At 39.0% G+C, this 17,868-nt stretch overlaps 1 protein-coding gene across 2 annotated transcripts in view; it reads left to right on the forward strand.

The window, feature by feature from the left end:
* Positions 1-17,868, forward strand: part of RORA (RAR related orphan receptor A) — a 686,592-nt gene that overhangs the window by 641,987 nt on the left and 26,737 nt on the right. For both annotated transcript variants that reach the window (XM_081289523.1, XM_081289524.1), the window contains one exon: positions 6,763-6,848. In XM_081289523.1, coding sequence (XP_081145649.1) covers positions 6,763-6,848 — 86 coding nt within the window. The remainder of the gene's footprint in view (positions 1-6,762; positions 6,849-17,868) is intronic.

The raw sequence follows: 17,868 nt of genomic DNA on the forward strand, positions 1-17,868 counted from the left end.
AGCTTTTCTTAGATGTCTAATTATTTTGGTGATGAACAGCAAGGATTAATATTTTCATGAAATAATCCAAAAATCAATGGAAGTAAAGACAATACTGAGGGGAAACTTAGCATTATATGTGCTATATATTTAGTAGACAAAATGGCAAACAAGTTGACTATTAGTTTGCATCTTATGCTGTGGGATTATTGAGCATGCCTGGGTTAGGGAATGTAGCCACAGTAGTACTCCAAGCCACTGTCCAGGATGACAGTCTATTCCTCGCCCACAGTGGAGAAGTGAGAGCACTCTACAAATCCACATGGTGAGTTGGAGCCTTCCATGGCAGCAGTGACTGAGTGGAGAGAAGCCATTTGCTCCCTGAATGTTCCTACTCCAGTCCACAGAGCACCTTTGCACACCATAGATGAAGGCACCACCTCTGGAAGGGTGGTTTTAAAAAAAAAAAAAAAGGAGCCCATCTGAATAGACAAGTCAGAGAAAAGCTCCCTCATGCCAGATGGTTGCAGCCACTCCCAGGAGAGCTCACAGCCAGGTACACTTCAGCACCCACCTTTGCCCTCTCAGCTGCGCTCCACTGGGCAGGTCACAACCTGCACAACCATCTTTGGAGGCCCTCAAACTAAAAGAGCCACGAAACTGTAGAAGCCAGGCATTCCCAAAGTCGCTCCAGGGAGAAAGGTGAAGACTCCACGGCTTTCTGCCAGCCAGCCTTGACACGCAGGCCCGGCTGCCATTCGGGCAGCTGCTGAAGCCTTTAATACTGCAGCAGTTCTAAACAGGGATAAAATAAAGTGACTAATCCATAAAGGACTCAAGCCCATTTTACTGAAAATAAAATCAAATGCCTTGGGGTTTTTCTTTTTAATCTTTATTGGTTTTTCTGCTTACAAAAGTAATGCATGCTGGTTGTAAAAAATTCAAACATTAGAGAAACATATAACATAGCAAGTGGAAAGTCCTCCATATTCTCAGCCTTCCAGGAAAAAAACTACCATCAACAGATTTGTGTTAAAGATAGATACTTGTGGTTTTTTTCCCCAAGCTGTAGTTCTTTAACATTTTTGCAACACAAAAAATTGATTGACATTCATATGTGTGATAGACCTACTCATGGGTGTACCCCAGGTTTAGCCACTGGCCATTTCCTGACAAGCAAGCAATAACCCCACCCCCATTCAGTCCTTTTCAAGAATGTCTATGGTGTGCAAATGAGCTAGGCGAAAAGATACTACTGGGGTAGTAGTAGTATGGTTGTTTATTTTTATATGAACCAGTTAAAAAAAATTCACTTTTTTTTTTACCATTATTTGTGACAAATTCCTTGTGACACTTTCCACAGCTGATTTTGACATGCACTATGCTAAAGCAAACAGTTAAGTGCCACTGTTGTGAAGGATTGCTGTAGTAGCTGGTACAGACTGCCTGTCACAGTATTTGGAGGATAAGCAGCTTTTCTCTATCCCCACTTCGGAAAGAGCTTAAAGTGTGGAGAAAAGAATTTCATTTTGCTATAAGGCAGGATTCCTTATCAACAACAACAATAATAATAACTACTGTTTATTGAAGGCCAACTATTTCTAAGAACTGTGTGATGTATACATATAGAAAATACATACATAAAATGAGCATATGTAAACCTTCTAGAGATGCTGTGTCACTTGTACATTGTATCAGCGAATCTTCATATATGAAACTGAGGCTTAAAGAGGTTAAGTAATTTATTTGCCCAGCTGTAAGAATTGTTAACCTTGGCATTGGTCACTTTACAGTCAAATATTCTGGGCTGCGAGTGTTGAAACATTTGCTTAGCACACATGAGGCTGTGTGTTTGATCCCAAGACTGAAAAAAAAAAACCAAAAAAAGTATTCTACCTGGAATTTTGCAAAATCGAGAAGGCCAAAAAAGTTAATGGTTACTTTCAGTTATAAACAAGTAGATAAATCCCAGAAAGGGGTTGGGCACAGTGGCTCACACCTATGATCTCAGCAGTTTGGGAAGCTGAGGCAGGAGGATTACAAGTTTAACACCAGGCTCAGCAATTTAGTGAGATCCTGTCTCAAAATGATAAAAACAAATAAATTAATTAATAAAAAGGCCTAGGGATATGGCTCAGTAGTAAGTGTTCAATCCCTGATACAAAAAAAAAAAAAAAAAGAAAAAGAAAATCTTAACTTTTGAATTTAAACAGAAAGACAAAATGTGACCAAATCTCAGACTTACCATTTTCTACCTGAGTTTGACAAATTAATAAGCCTCTCTGAACTTCTGTTTTCTCATCTAAATCATGGAGATAATAATAGTAGTGACGATGATATTAACAATAATAATACCTATTTCACAAAAATAAGATAATGCCTGACACACTGTAAGTACAAATATATGTTCACTATCATTGGTGATTATAATCCCATTAGATTATTATCAAGAGAACACTGCTCACCCACAGAATGAAGTGATGGGTGCCTCTCTTGTACAACTTTAATTTGGGGGCAGATCGGGCATTGCACTCTGGATCAGTGTAACTCCCAAGATAGGTCCTGAGGCGTAAATGAGATGTTAAGAATGTCAGTGCCCATGTTCTTGACCTTTTATAGTTAAAAATAAAAATCTAACATTTTGTGTTGATACAACACTAAATGACTGCCCAGCCCCAGGACCACTTGGTTAATTAGCATGCTTGTATTCCAGGGTTTCCTGCTGCCACTTGTTGTCAGCTCCAGAAATTTGCCTCTGTAGGTGTGGAGAGTCTTTTTGAATTACTTAGATATGTGAAAGCAGATTATTCAGGCAATAGAGCTGAAAACATGGGCAAATTAGAATTTTTCATAGCAAGATTGTTCATTGGGAAGCCAATTTGCAATGATGTGGATAAGTCTTGCTTCAAATATTTCACTACATTAGGATAGTTATGAACGCTTGTGAAGGTTGACAATAGTGGTGTCTGACAGAACTGGTATTTGCAAATGATGGCTGAGTTCCTGTGTGCGGTAAATGTCTGGGCCAAGGTTCATAATTTATGTTGAAAGAATATTATTTTGAGAAGACACACCACCACCTGGTAGAAAATGGAAAACATGAAGGGATGCAAGGCAAAGGGATTTTTATCTTTTTCCTTTTCTTGGATGGAAAACTCAAATTTAACCCAGGTATGGTGGTGCACATGTATAATCCCAGCAGCTCAGGAGGCTAAGGCAGGAGGATCACAAGTTTGAGGCCAGCTTCAACAACTTAGCAAGTCTCTAAGCAACTTTATGAGACCCTGTCTCAAAATTTAAAAAATTTTGGATGTGGCTCAGTGGTTAAGCACCTCTGGGTTTAACACCTGGTACCTAAACAAAAATCTCAAACTCAAGATTGTTCATTGGGAAGCCAATTTGCAATGATGTGGATAAGTCTTGCTTTATTGTACTATACTATCTTCCTTTTGAAAACTTTGCAAGCCCTTGATTACATTTTTTTCTCATTGATTAATTTGATTCTACAAATTGAGTAAAAGTGGGGATGGGAGGCTTCAGTGCATCATGGGATTAAGTGGAGAGATGAGTAAGTGCCCTGCTCTGTTCTGCAAATGGTTGCTTTCTAGAAATATCAACATGTCTGATAAGATTGCATTCAGAGGGTTTGCTTTTGAAGCAGGTAGATTTCAGCTATTTTTTAAAGAGTACTGACAATTGATATTGTCTTCTGAGATAATAGAGCCACACAGGGGTCAGCAGGTAGAGCAGTTTAATCTGACTGATCAAAATAACTGAAAGTTGCTTTGGAGAAATCTTTCCATTCCCTTACCATGAGATTCTTATTGAGGCATATTCTAACTGATTCTCATCCTTTAGCCAACATTGTCCACTGGAGCTAAGCACACACAGAGTGGGGACAAACATGTAGGTGAATGGTCTCCCACTTGGACATACAAGTCAGTCTACAGTGAATCCATTCATGAATCCATTCATTGGATTCACTAAGCTTCATAGCCTCTCTGCCTCGTAGGTCCCAGCTTGGGTATCTTTGAAATCTGAAAGACACTGGGAACCTAAGCAAAGCTGAAGACCAATGGTATAGGAGCCTGACTCAGACCAGCAGTCCTGTTGCAGTGGCACCAGACTCTGGGTCTATGCTGCAACCAGTCTCCACCCTCCCCACACCAGACCATAAGCCATTCAGGTGGCAGTTCTGGGTCCACAAAGACACTCCCGCGGTCACCCCCATCATGAACAGACCTCCCTATCTAGAATTTACAGGATTTCCAGAGCCATTAGCAAGCATTTTGGTCACTGCCTTAAACATCATTTCACTTCTGATTGACCATCCACTAAGAGCCCCCAACAGAGTGCACATCATTTTCCATATGACCCAGATACAGCTTTACTCTTGCCCTTGCCCATATGTCCTGCCCAGGACTCTCATCTTCTTTTTTTTTTTTTTTTTTAATATTTTTAGTTGTAGATGCGCACAATACCTTTATATATATTTATCTTTATGTGGTGCTGAGGATCGAATCTAATGCCCTCACATATGCTAGGCAAGTGCTCATCCACTGAGCTACAGCACAGCCCATTTCATATTCTGAACAATATGCCTGATCTTCCCATTATTAAGGCAGATTGAAGATAATTCTTGAAAGGCCCAAGTTTAAGGTTAGTGTTGCTCTAGTTGCCTTGGGTAGTTTTGATGCTGACTTAAACTGCAAGGCCTAAACAGGTTGTATATCTTTGATTTCTGTGATTGTAGCTTGAGGTGAATTATAAGCAGAAGGAGTTCTGCTTTGGTCCTCTTTATTTCACATATAAATTCTGTTTAATAAGTAGTCAAAGTACTTTATGTTGCCTAATTATTCTGTTCCTTACAGGTCAGAGTGGAGGAGGCTAGTTCTCATTATAGACTAGTTAATTCAAGTGGGAAAATCCAGACAGTAACTCTCAGCTGATATCAGCTTTCAGAATTTCTTACTGGCTTTTTTGAGTCTGAAAATGTTGAGCCTCCCAACTGCCCCTGCCCTCTCTCTCAACAATCTGTGGCAAAAGCCTTTCCATTGACTATATTAAAAATATTGGAAGAGCCATTAAATATGAGACATTGTTATATTTCATAATTCATACAGAATTTTTCTTGAAATCAAGTACAGCACTAATGGGGAGGCCGAATTGTGAATGACAGTTTTTATGAAATTCAATTTTAAACATACTAAATTGCAAAACTCAGAATATAAATATTAGCACCATTACTGGGGTATTAGAGAGCCTCCAGATTATGGAAAATACATTGGATATGAAGATATTGAACAATCTCTAAATCTGGACAAGTAAAGAAACTCAGTATGCCAGCACTAAAATAACTGATAGAAAACAGACCCCCTAGATAGCTTGCCCTCCATAAAAGTCACCAGAGTTCCCATGGAAGAGAGTAAACAAGACACATGGCTTATAACAAGGTTAATCCAGTGGCTTCTTGTGTGCAGTATATATTAACTACAAAATTGCATCAAGCCCAAAGTAAGTCATTGTGTAAGCCATCCCAGGATACGAGATGACATAAGAAGAAAGAGTGGGCTGTGTGTGTGTGTGTGTGTGTGTGTGTGTGTGTGTGTGACTTATATCATGCAGCATATTCTCTAGACAGAGTCCTTGCTCTGTGGAAGGCATAAGCTACTTAGAAGTTGTATAAAAATGAAATAGACTTTAGCTATTTGGGCACTTGGCAATTGTATGTGTGCATACTTTAGTGGATGTAACATGCGGTAGTGAAAACGGTAGAAAGCAAATTTAGCCTAATGGAACATGCCAAGTAAACTGGGGACTGTTGCCATCCTGTCTGTGTGGCTCCACTTTGGTCTTCTTTATTTCCCATAAATATTCTATTTAATAGGTGGTCTAAGCACTTTCTTTCGCTTAATTATTCTATTCCTTCCTTCAGTTACTTTTTAAATTCTTAATTGTGTTCTTTCTAACTTTATTCAAAATATAATGTATTTTCTCAGAAATGTGCTTTGTCACATTTGAGAATGTTGGTGTGATATGTTAATTATCTGGTTGGCCTTCCAGGAGGAGGCATCTTTAAATATTAATCGATTGGCTAAACACTTGCAAACTGAACCCAGAAATCAGTTTCCAATGTAAAAAACTCGAAAGCAACATATCCTATTTGTCAAGATCTGTCATTAATTCAGATAGGATATTAACTTTATGGTTGAAAGGTTTTGATTGTACACAAATGAACTAATTTTTAACATATGGCAACTACATTAATTTAAAAAAGATGAGTAAGGAATTCTTCCTTGCCATCATATGTAACTTATTAGTATTTTGAATTGAATCATTTTCCTAAGTAGACCTGACTTTTTGGAGTCTATTTTTCTCCATCAGTTGAACTACAGTGCTCAGCCAAGACAGATTTATGGCCTTTTAAAAATAATGATGGAAAATGAGATCGGAGGAAACATTTTAGTATCTGCTTTGCTCTGAGGCCTAAACTGCGAGCTCTCCAGTTCTTGAAGGCTTTGAAATGCTGATTCCAGTCTTCTTGTGGGTTCTTAAACACCTTCTCAAATGACCCATTTTAATAACCCGAAAGCTATTATATAACGAGCAGCCATAATTTAGTCCAGGGCTCTAGGGGGACCCTCACAGTTCAGCAATGAATAGTTAATGCAGTATAATGTTTAGCAGGTTATTAGTTTTCACTATACAAATGCTGATCAGGGAACGCTTTTATAAGGTGTTTAAAAGAAAATGTAATTAACTGGTTGCGTGCTTCTGTTGCAGCTCAAATTGAAATTATTCCATGCAAGATCTGTGGAGACAAATCATCAGGAATCCATTATGGTGTCATTACGTGTGAAGGCTGCAAGGTAAGCCTTTTAAATTGTTGTTGTTGTATTAATGTTAGAATGTATCTTTGTGATTTCTATTTTTTACTTATCCTATGTCTAAAAATTCAATTCCTTGGAATTTTGAATGATGATAAATGACAGGACCGAATAAATATTTTGGTGTTAAATTAGAATCCAAGAAGTTATATATACTTTGACTGCTCCCTTCAAACTATCAGGAGATGGGGAAAAGGTATTTGAGCATTGTTTATGTTTTTCACTTCCAATTCCAGAATTAATTGAACTGATGAGCTATCTCTTTGGCTATTGCCTTTTAAAAAGAGATAGCTCTAGTTTTCTGTGCTGTCCCTGTTATAAGATTTATAAAAAGATGTTTCCAGTAAGTTTGATTGGAGTGTGGTTGAGTTGTATTGTCAGTGCACAGATGTTAACACATCTGGCCAAATTATGGGAAGGCTGTCAGGAAGCACTGAACTCTCATCCTGGACTCTCCACTTGTCCATGTTGTTTTGGGCCTTTCTCAGTTCAACAGTGACTCAATTTCTTCATCTATAACTAGGCATAACCTGACCTTCCTTCCTTTTAGGACTATTCAAGAATAGACCGAGAATTGGCATACAAAGTTCTTATAATTGTAAAAATTCTACCAAAATCTAAATATTTTCATTATTATTGCTATTGTCACTATTTTATTATTACTTACCTTAATCTCGGAGTAATGGATATAGCACATGCATAATGTGAGAATGGAAAATAAAGGTGTTTGTCCTAATAATTTAAGACCACCCCCCCACACACACACACACACACACAGATTACCTCTGTTATTCACATTTCAATTTATTAAGATTTAGATCCTCTTGGTTGTATTGGAAGTGCCTTGAGACTGCTTATAGGATAAAACAGCACAAAATAAATAGGAGAGAAGCTATTTAAGCATGCAGAAGGCCTCTGAGACAGCTGATTGCTACATCCAGACCTGAATTAGCCCTAAGGCTTTTTGAGATTGAGGCAAAAAATAAAATCGACAAATTTGGTTTGCTTTCCTTTAGTGAAACTAGAAAGTACAATCTCATAAAATACAAAATCACCTACAGACACAAATGATTGCTGAGAGACTTCAGGGAAATTAGTCTCATCATTTCTTTAATTCTTTGTTTTACTGTTAATCATCCTAACCTCATAGTTTAATTCTTCATTTCTCTGTTAATCATCGTAACATTTGCCAATCTGTACATGTATAAATGCTTCATGTTGCTGTTATCTTAGTGAAGCTTAAGATTCCTGCCTGCTACCAAACATACTTAATACATTTTTTTAAATAAATTACCTGCCTTTCAGGAGTGGGGAGCTTCTATTTAGAGGAGATTTGAATTGTTCGTCTCTGTGGTAAACTTCAAGGTTCTGGCTTACCAAAAAGGAAAAAAGAACATTATACCTTTTCTCTCTCAATTTGCTCTTCCTCAAAAGTAATTAGCTAATTTTTTTTTAATGAAATGAAATAAACTGCCTGGGCTGTGCCATCCCAGGATGCAGGAGAGTGATCTGCCGATGTCAGCTGTCACCCCGTGATCTTCAGAGTTGACTTGGCTGACGGGCTGGGCAGCTGTTGTCCTTCACCTCATCCTCACTCTGTGTTCATCCCCTCAAAGCCATGTCTCTGGTAGAAATGGCATGGACTCTCTGAAAGAAAGGCATTTAGACAGCAGTGCTTGCCTACTAGGGGTCCCCAAGCACATGGAGATTTTTCTGGGTGGCATATGACTTCAGTGTTGTCTTAAAGGACCGGGCTCCAGGCAGCATCCTGGACACCAGTTCACTACTCTTTCCCTTCATTTTTCCCAAGAAACTGATCACTCCATCTGAGTCCATCAGTAATGTCACATGTAGTTTATGTGACAAAGTGAAGTGAATATCTGAGAATTAAGTCTAGGGAAAGGACAGGCAAGGGTCAAGGTGGTTGATTTTGTATGAAATACCCCAACAATTTGCAAGATTAATTAACCAACATGCTATTCAATAAAACTGGCTATCTGAGTACCACTTGTGTTTCCATAGGTATTAAAAATGTAAACCTTTTTACTCGCAACAATTATCCAAAAATAAAAATACAAAAATCATAAGAACACAAAGGACAGCTATTATTTCACAGTTGTCGTTTTTGTAGATTCCCTTCCAGATTTTGTCCACATACGGTCTCAGTGCCAAGTGAATTTTAGTTATCTGTGGTTCTGTACCTCTGCTCTGTTGACTTTATACAGTGAAAGCCAGTGAACAGTTAACATGTGATTTTATTAACAGACTTGAACTATGCCCAACCTGGGATTTGTACAATGTTCTGTGAGAGTGGTTGTTGGGTTTATTTTTTTGTTTTGTTTTGTTTTGTTTTGACACATGTATCTATTCTGCAATTTAGTTTCTCTCTGCTTTAACTAACAATTTTATTTCTAGTTATAGTGAAGCCAAGGGACTTCTACCCTTCATGTTAATTATTTATCATGTTGTAACCAGGTGAAGGTGGTTATATCATGACCAATTGTAAATAATTTATCTCAATGGTTGTATAATTAGACATAAAGAATACTTATAATTAGATATATCAAATAATATCTAGTGAGAGAAAAGCAAAGTGACTCCATAATTTTCTGAGCTAATAATTTTGTGAGTGTATTTCACATTGCATTTTAAAATCAACAACCTGAAACCATAAGAAACTAGAGAACTTGTTTGCTGTTTGCTGAAATAATTATCTGTTTTCCCACATATTTGCTCAGGCGAACATCCCCTTTGCTACCTATGGACAGACAGTCCATCACTGTGCTTATATTATGCTCAGTAACCTAGGCAAGTACTCTACCACTAAGCCACATCCCTACCCCACCAGACTGCCTGGGTTGGAATCCCAGCTCTGCCACTGTCCAACTGAAGCACCCACTGAACAGCTCTGGGGGTCAGTCAGTTCCTCCATCTGTATAATGAGGATAGCAATTGTAGTTATTTCATGGAGTTGACACAGGCTTTCAGGTAAAGCACTCAGAGAGTGCCAGGCATGGAACAAGCACTTTCAAAGTGCTGGCTGCAGTTTATCATCATCTCAGGCCAAACTCCTTAGTGCCTTGGTAATGCTGCTTCACATAATCAGCTGTTGTTTCTGGGATATCTATGGGTCCAGTCTTGATTTTTGTGGGCATTGGCAACCTGTTATGTAGAACCTGCCAAGGAAAACAACAGTAATCTGAGCACTCCCTTAGGGCTTCACACTGTAAGCACTCTAAAGGATCCATAGACATAGAAGACCTAATCCTCCCCTCAAGCAGTTTATGGTCTAGTTGTAGAGAAGAGGCTAACACAGGGAAAGGTAAATAGTAGTGTTAAGAGCTAACTAATAGAGTAAAGCCACGGTCCATGATATGACACAAAAGCACACATCCACGAGGCAGCATGGTTGGGAGCTTAGAAGAGTGTGGCCAGCCAGGTCTCACTGAGGAGGAACCAACAGTGGGCCAGGGGTGGAGACGGACTTGCCAGGGCAGCAGGATTGGGAGGACATTCTGGGCTAGGGAGGAGGGAGAGTGAGAAACATCAGAGGCAAAAGTCCAGAAATAGGGAGGTCTTGAGTGTATTCAGTGTATTTAAGGAACAGTATATAACCCAGTTTGACTGAAGCAAGGTCACCTTCTGTGGAAAGTAGAAGATAAAGGAAGAGAAGTATGCCATTGCCAAGTTTTTAAGGGTGCTATTAGGCCACAGTTTTTATTATAAATGTATCTTACTTGCTCTTTGGGAAGAATAAGGGAATAGCATACGATAATATCCAGGAAAGCATGTTTTAGAAAACAAGCCTGTAAGAGTTTCATTCTGTTAGCTGTTCCTGAGCCCTTGAAACAGAATGTATTCCCTGCTGAGCACAAGAGGGAGTTGGGACAGGCCTGCCAGGGCAGGGCCAGGTCAAGGGACAGGAGGGCAAAGGAAAGGCCAGAGATTAAACTAAAGCAGTAGATGGCAGGATTAAGATTCACCTTCAAAGTAAGTAAAAATGTGAAGTGTTTGGAGAAGCATGATCATCGGTAAAAGTTTTCTTTGGAGAAATAGTCCGAGCCGTCATTCAATTTCAGATCCTACATTCATCATAAGATAGAGTGGCTGTTCAAATGATTAGAGAAGATTTATCTCAAGATAAACACATACACACATTTTAATCCATATCATCTTAGACATTTTTATTATACAATTTTAACTGTGTTTTAAAATGATAATACAATCCAGCATTGGGATTAATGAATTGGCTTCTCATTACATTTAAAACCCTTTTTTCTTGTTAGATTACAGTAGCATTCTTTGTCAAAGATTTAGTCATCAATCAATACACTTAATATGATGTCCTATACAAGGCTTCCTTTGCTATACAGTAAAGAGACTATTTGGAATCTTTCCACAAATATTCTCTTAAAATAACTAGAGAAAGACTTTCAAAGATAGAAACATAATTGATAGTATATAATTGATACTTTAATATTTTTTCCTGTAAGAAAATTATGAAAGCAACTTCTGGGGCTTTTTATGTGTTAGTTTTTAAAAGAAACAAAAATGAATGTTCCTTTTAGGCCCAAATTGTCTTTTAGAGTATTCTAATATTCTTATTTCATTTGTAAAGTCACTAGCCCTGAATCAATTCTATTTTTCAGTATTATTATACTCATGCTTAGTATTTTTATTTTAATGCTTTATAACACCCAGAACCAATATTATAGCTATCCTGTAAGATAAAAATTAGATTTGGGGAAGGACAGCTGTTACTGCATCCTTAGGACACCAAAGTTTCAGTTCACTTATAAATAGATGATAAACTGGAGTTTTAAATCAGTGGTAGAGCACTTAAATGGCATGCACAAGGCTTGGGTTCAATCCCCAGCACCAGCAGGGGGGAAAAAAAGAGCTGTTATATACAGGTGATTAGCAAAAAAAAATCTTGTTTAGTCCTGCAATACACACAAGATAGGTATGTGTTAAATCCCAGTTTGCATCAATTTGTATACTTCAGGTTGTTGTTGGGGTTTTTTTCTGATATTTTTTATTTGTTTGTTTTGGTCTTCATTGTGTCTCAGTAACTGCTGTCCTTCCTCAGCTTACAGAAAACACTGGGCTTGAGGCCCAATGGATGATAGGGCCCTGACATAGTGCCTGGCTTAGGAAAGGTCCCTTCGTGCTTGCCTGGGAATGATGGTTGCTGAATGTGTACACTTGGATTGGATCTGAGTACGGCAAAGCTCAGGCAAAAGCAGACATCTAGACTTACCAAATACGACACAAGGTCAGCTTTAATCAGAGATCATTTGCACAAATAATTCTACAGGGAGGTCAGGCATTATTGAACAAGTAGGGAGTTCAGGAGATCCAAATTTCTGTGATTTATTGCTACCAGGTGCATGAGTTTGGGGCTGTACTAGCTAACTTTTACAAGTGAGGTTGCCTATTCTTTTCTAAATATCAAATTCCCTTCCTCATTTACTGCTTTGGAGCCTGTTATTCTGTCTATTCCTCCCACTACACACACACACACACACACACACACACACACACACACACACAAGCACGCATGCACACTTAAATTTTATCATTTCCTTCATCTCCTTCTCTCCCCAATCTTAATCTATGTACATCCTCTCTTTAACCCTCAGTATAACTAAATTGACAGTTATCCTCTTTTACACCTTGTACAGATACTTAATTGCCCACAGTCACCCAGTGATATTTCTTCCTCACTCTTATGCTTCTGAATATTCTCAAAAGAAAATTCCCAAGACAAATAAAATAAGGACACAGTGTATCCTTTTACACATAGAATTCTATGTTCCTTGAGCCTCAGGAAGAAAAGGTGGACATATAACCACTTTAACAGTCCCCGAAATTTCCAATTTTTAGTTGTGTTGCAAAATACAATCAACGGGGCAGGCATCTGAGCATTCACAATAAATCTCAGAGTTATGAATAAATCTTGGTTGTCAAAAGCAAATGTGTAGCCGCTCCAAAGCGTCTGCCATTAGAATTCAGCAAGGCAGCTGTCAGCTGTTTTCTTGTAATTAAACAGCCAATGAGCAGCTAATTAAGACATATGTGTATACAGAAGTGGAAGTGGGTATGTTAATGAACTGTAGGAATCAATTCATTAAGTGAAAATTGTCAAAAGACCAAACATCAGATCAGCATTTCAGCCTGTGCATCTCTGAGAAGGCGCCCCAAGCAGGAGGGGACACCCTCAGAGCAAGACCCCCCAGCTCTTCCTAGCCACACCCACAGTTCAGCCTCCAGCCAGCCCATACCTTTTGGGCAAGCTATTAATAACCCCAATAGGAAATGTCATGTGGATTTCAAACTTCATATAAAGTAGATGTGGCAAATGAATGTTTCACTACTTATACAGAAACTGGGTGTTTAGTACCCTATCAAATGCCTTCTCTCTCACCTGCCCCATTATATAGCACATCAACTACAGAAGTGAAAAGTGGCTTCTTTACTTGTTTGTGTTGTTATTTGTTCACCTGGGTTGCTGTTGTTTAGTCTGAACTTCTGGAAGGTGCATTAAAAAGCCTGTGGTGTTTGGATGCACCTAGGATTCATGGATCAAATCCTGGCTTCTCCCCTTACCTATTTGACTTTGAACACATAGCTTAACCTCTCTGCACTTTAATTTTCTTATTTGTAAAACAGACATAAAAATGCTTAGGTACAAATGTTAAGTTGTTGTGAACTACAAGTAAGGTTTGCACAGTATCTAGCATAGAAAGGGGCCCAGAATCTGATCATCACCACTGCTTTGATCACAGCCAATATTTTTCCCTCTGGTCTTTCATCCAAAATGTGTTTGTTGACTTCTCTAAGTACTGGGTTAGCTACTCCAATAAACAAGGCAGTTGGTGAGAAAGATGAATAATTTAGCAAGGTAAGGGCTATGAGGGAGATAAATTCAGGGCTCTAGAAATACACATGGGTGGGGTTCTTCAACCAGCTTTGGGAAGGGCCAAGTCAAAGAAGGTCCAAGAGAATGTGAATACCTCAGTGAATTCTGAAGGAAGAGGGTTTCCAGCAAGAGACAGAGACAGCGTTCCTTTGGAAAACTTAGAACATAGTAGTATCTCAATATAGCATGAGGCTGAGAAGAGGATCAAGCATGGCAGAGAGGTGCCTGGACAGGTGGTCATCACCTGCTCGTCAGTAGGCACCATTGAGTGTTTATAAGCAGGGAAGTGACTTGAGCAGTTCTGTATTTTAGGAGATCTTTAGTGACTGTGCGAAATGGATTGAAGGGATGAGAAATGAAGCAGGGCTACCAGCAGTATAATAGCCAATTCAGGAGACATACATGTGGCAACTTCAGGAAATTGCAGTAAAGATGGAGAAAAGTTGATGAATCAGAGAAATATGAAGGTGATGAGAAGCTGCCTGAATTGTCAACTGTTTGGGTGTGGATAGATAGGAAGTAGAGATGCAATGAAGCTGTCTTTCTACCTTGAGTGACAGGGAGCTGAGGTAGATGGTACCTATCAGTGAGCAAGAAAACACTGGAGGAGACCAGGCTAGGAAATGGGCAGTGGGTTTAGATTTGTTCTGTTCTGGAAAGAAGAGAAAACCATTTGGCTTAAGTTCTTGGAACTTGTGTGGGTGGAGGAAAAGGTGATGGGGGCCCTAGAAAGCCAAACCACAATTTTGGGAGGACTCTTTCAAAAATCTAATGGTAAGCTGGTGACCCTGTAGGAAGTGGTCTCAGCCCAGTCACATGCTGATTAGTTTTTAACAACTTGCACCCTGTATGTATGTACCTAACTGATGTATATCCCATTAAAGTAATTTCACATAATTTACAAATAATAACAAAACATATGATATTCTTTATTGTAAATTTCGTGCAGACACTTGATTCTCACTGAATACTCTTAATGGGTTTTGCTGAACTGTTCCATCTCTACCTGTAGTTGCAGCTGACAAAAGTCTATAGTTCCAACTTGAATCTTGGTTGATGTTTCATTTCCCTTAATGAACAATAAGAAAGTGAAATGACATTTTGAACTTCACTCATTCATCAGTGATAATATAAACAACTTTGCTGAATCAGATCATAGTTCTCAAATACCAGAGGAGCATTTCCTCCATTTTTCTGCTATTCACAATGAAATGGCTACACACAAGGCATACTTTCAAGTTCCATCTGCATCACTGTCATTTTCTGCATCACTTCTTAAATTCAGACCACAAGCAAAGCAGTAAATCAAGCCTTGATTGGCAGCATTTGCCAATTTCTGTGGTGTAAATACTCACCATATGGCCATTTCAAGCTACCCAACGTTCCCTCTCACTGAACACGGAGTGGAGAAGAGATGTACAGTAGCACACTATTATGCAGTATTTCCACCTTTCAGCTATAATTGTTACAAATAATTTCAAGAGCACATGCTGGCAAAATAATAAAATAATTAGTTGATTTTTAATAATGGTTAGGTTTAGCAACTGGATTTAGCAAAAAACTTCTTGGAATTTTAGCAATCAGTTTTTATACTCTGATATGAACCTTCTTCTGAACACCAGGGCCTCAGTCCTGATCCTGGGGAACTCCAATCTAGTGGGGATAGTAAACAAATTCATAGTGAACAGCCATATTTAAAAGTATTGGGGAATAGACTTCTCCAGAAAGTGGTAGGCAGACATCAGAAATAAAACTCAAAGGCATGTTGAGGGCAAAGCAAAGTAACGGAGGAAATGCTGGAGAGAAGTCTTTGAGAATTGAACTTGAGGCAGAAGTTTGATATATGGGAACTCTGTGTGTCCAAAGGTGAGACTGTGTGACATCAGTTCTTTAGTCCAACACCTAAGAGAAAATACTTAAGTGGCAGGGCACTGGACTTAAAGTCAGGCTTTTGAGTCAATTTTCTCCCAGTACTAACACTGGGAGTACCAGCCATGGGACCTTTAACTCTAAAGGCCTATATATTATGCTATTTGCGATGACTGCATGCTGCCACTAGGTGGTGGTAATGTGCCGCACTCACTAAGAACTACCTGAAGTTCATCAGGATGACTCCTTGCTCAAGCCCACCATGTTTGTAAATGCACATCTTCATGTATTTTGACATCCATTAAAAAAAAATTATGAAAGCCAATGAAGTAATTAATTAACTCGTCCTTTAGAAACAATAAAATTGCAAAACTATATACTTAATGTCTTTCCCAGCTTCTCACGGTTCCAGCACCTTCTTTTCGGTACACAGTGCCTCCATTCCTCCCCAGACTCCATGCACTGACTTGTGCTACCCCTGTTATCTGGATGATGACCTCAGACTGCCCAGCCCTGAAACTCATGTTCCAGGTCTACTTCAACCTCCTCTACTATTGCTCCCTAGACAAGATCCTACTTGTACTCTTAGGAGCATATTGCTTCTTTTAGGTAGGAAAGTTCCTATTATACTTCCTCCTTCTCTTCTAATCATTCTCTCTCTTATGTCTTCTTTAGCTTTTAATATTTTATCAGGTTAGCTTCCCAAACACTTAAACCTCTGAGAAACCCCCAAGGACTGCTGAAAAGAAGTTTAAAGTAGAAGAAAGCCAAACCCTTATTCTTTCTAAAATGCAAAGTTCAGTGTTCTTCTGAGTCACAGAGGCTTACCCACTCTCTCCCTTCTCAGGTCTCACTTTATAACCCTGCTTGACCCCTCCTATCTGGTATTCTCTAGTTCTCCTTGTGGATGTGACTCTGTTGACTTAGAGCAAAAGATAGCTCTCTTCTCTGGTTCTTAGCTGGCCACTCCCAGAACTTCTTAGCAAGACTTTGCTTAGTGGGCTCAATTGAGGACCAAATGATGATACCAAGAGAAAGTATGTCCCCTTGCTTGCTTTCCCGAAACCCTTCCAAACTGACACATCTCAGTAGTGTGGTCCTCTTCTGAGTGGATAGCTCAGAAGCCACATTAGTTCCAGCCACAGGGCCACTCCTCCAGGCATTCATGGAGTGCCTTGTAGATGCACTTCAAGTTTAAGGCATAACGACTCAGACAGCATTCATGATAGTGACTCTGTGCCCTGGATGTAAGTTTCTTGTCATTTTGTTTGTAAATGAACCAATGTGATCGAGATAGAGTTGTGGTGTATCAAAGGGGGCAAATATTTCTGGTCAGAAATGAGGGGAAATAATAGAATAATAAGACTGATTTTTTTTCCTGTGACTCCTAACCCATATCTGTTGCAGCTGTAGATGAAGATTTTGTGACATGTCTGGGCAGTATTTCTTTAAGGTATATTTCTTAAAGAATAATTACTAGCTGCACAGATGCAGTGGTGAACCTAGCAGCCTAGGTTAGCTAAAGGGCCTCATCTGTAGGAAAACACCAAATCAGAGTGGATCAGACTTGCTATTTGATTATGCATACCTTGGTGGTTTTTTTTTTTTTATCTTGACACTAATTAAATGATTGCCTTCTATGAAAACAATGAAGGAGGAATTCCTTTGACACACAGGGCAAACATTAAAAAAGGACAATATATAAGTTTTAGAAGAACCTATGAAAATTTATACCCTGGCTTTACCTTATGCTAGAAGGGATATTATGAGCAAGTCTCTGCACCCTCATAAGGCTTTATTCAGCCCTGAAATAATAGAAATGAAAGTATCTGCCTTGTCCTTGTCGAAATTAAATGTCATGATCCACATAAAGCACAGAGTGCCTAGCACATCTTAAGAGCTATTTAACAGTACCTAGGTCTTGTTCTAAACAGATGTCAAAAGATACATAGACTTGCAAATGACTATCATGAGGAATGAAGTCTGTTATAGTCTCAAACCCTGGGAATGGGATCCATGTCAGGCCATGCAGGGGCCACACAGGGAAGCACCGCAGTCAGCCAGGAGGTAAAGGGAATGACAGCAGCTCCTGGGCCAAAGGAGCTGTATTGTGGTTTCCATGGGAAGGAAGTGCACCACAGGGGGAGCAGGCCCATGAGTGGCTAGTTTTTTCTACTTAATAGTTACAGGGTGACTGACTAGTTTGTTCTA

The sequence above is a fragment of the Spermophilus citellus genome (genome assembly GCF_964194105.1).
Source record: "Spermophilus citellus genome assembly, chromosome: 4".
Lineage (NCBI taxonomy): Eukaryota > Metazoa > Chordata > Mammalia > Rodentia > Sciuridae > Spermophilus > Spermophilus citellus.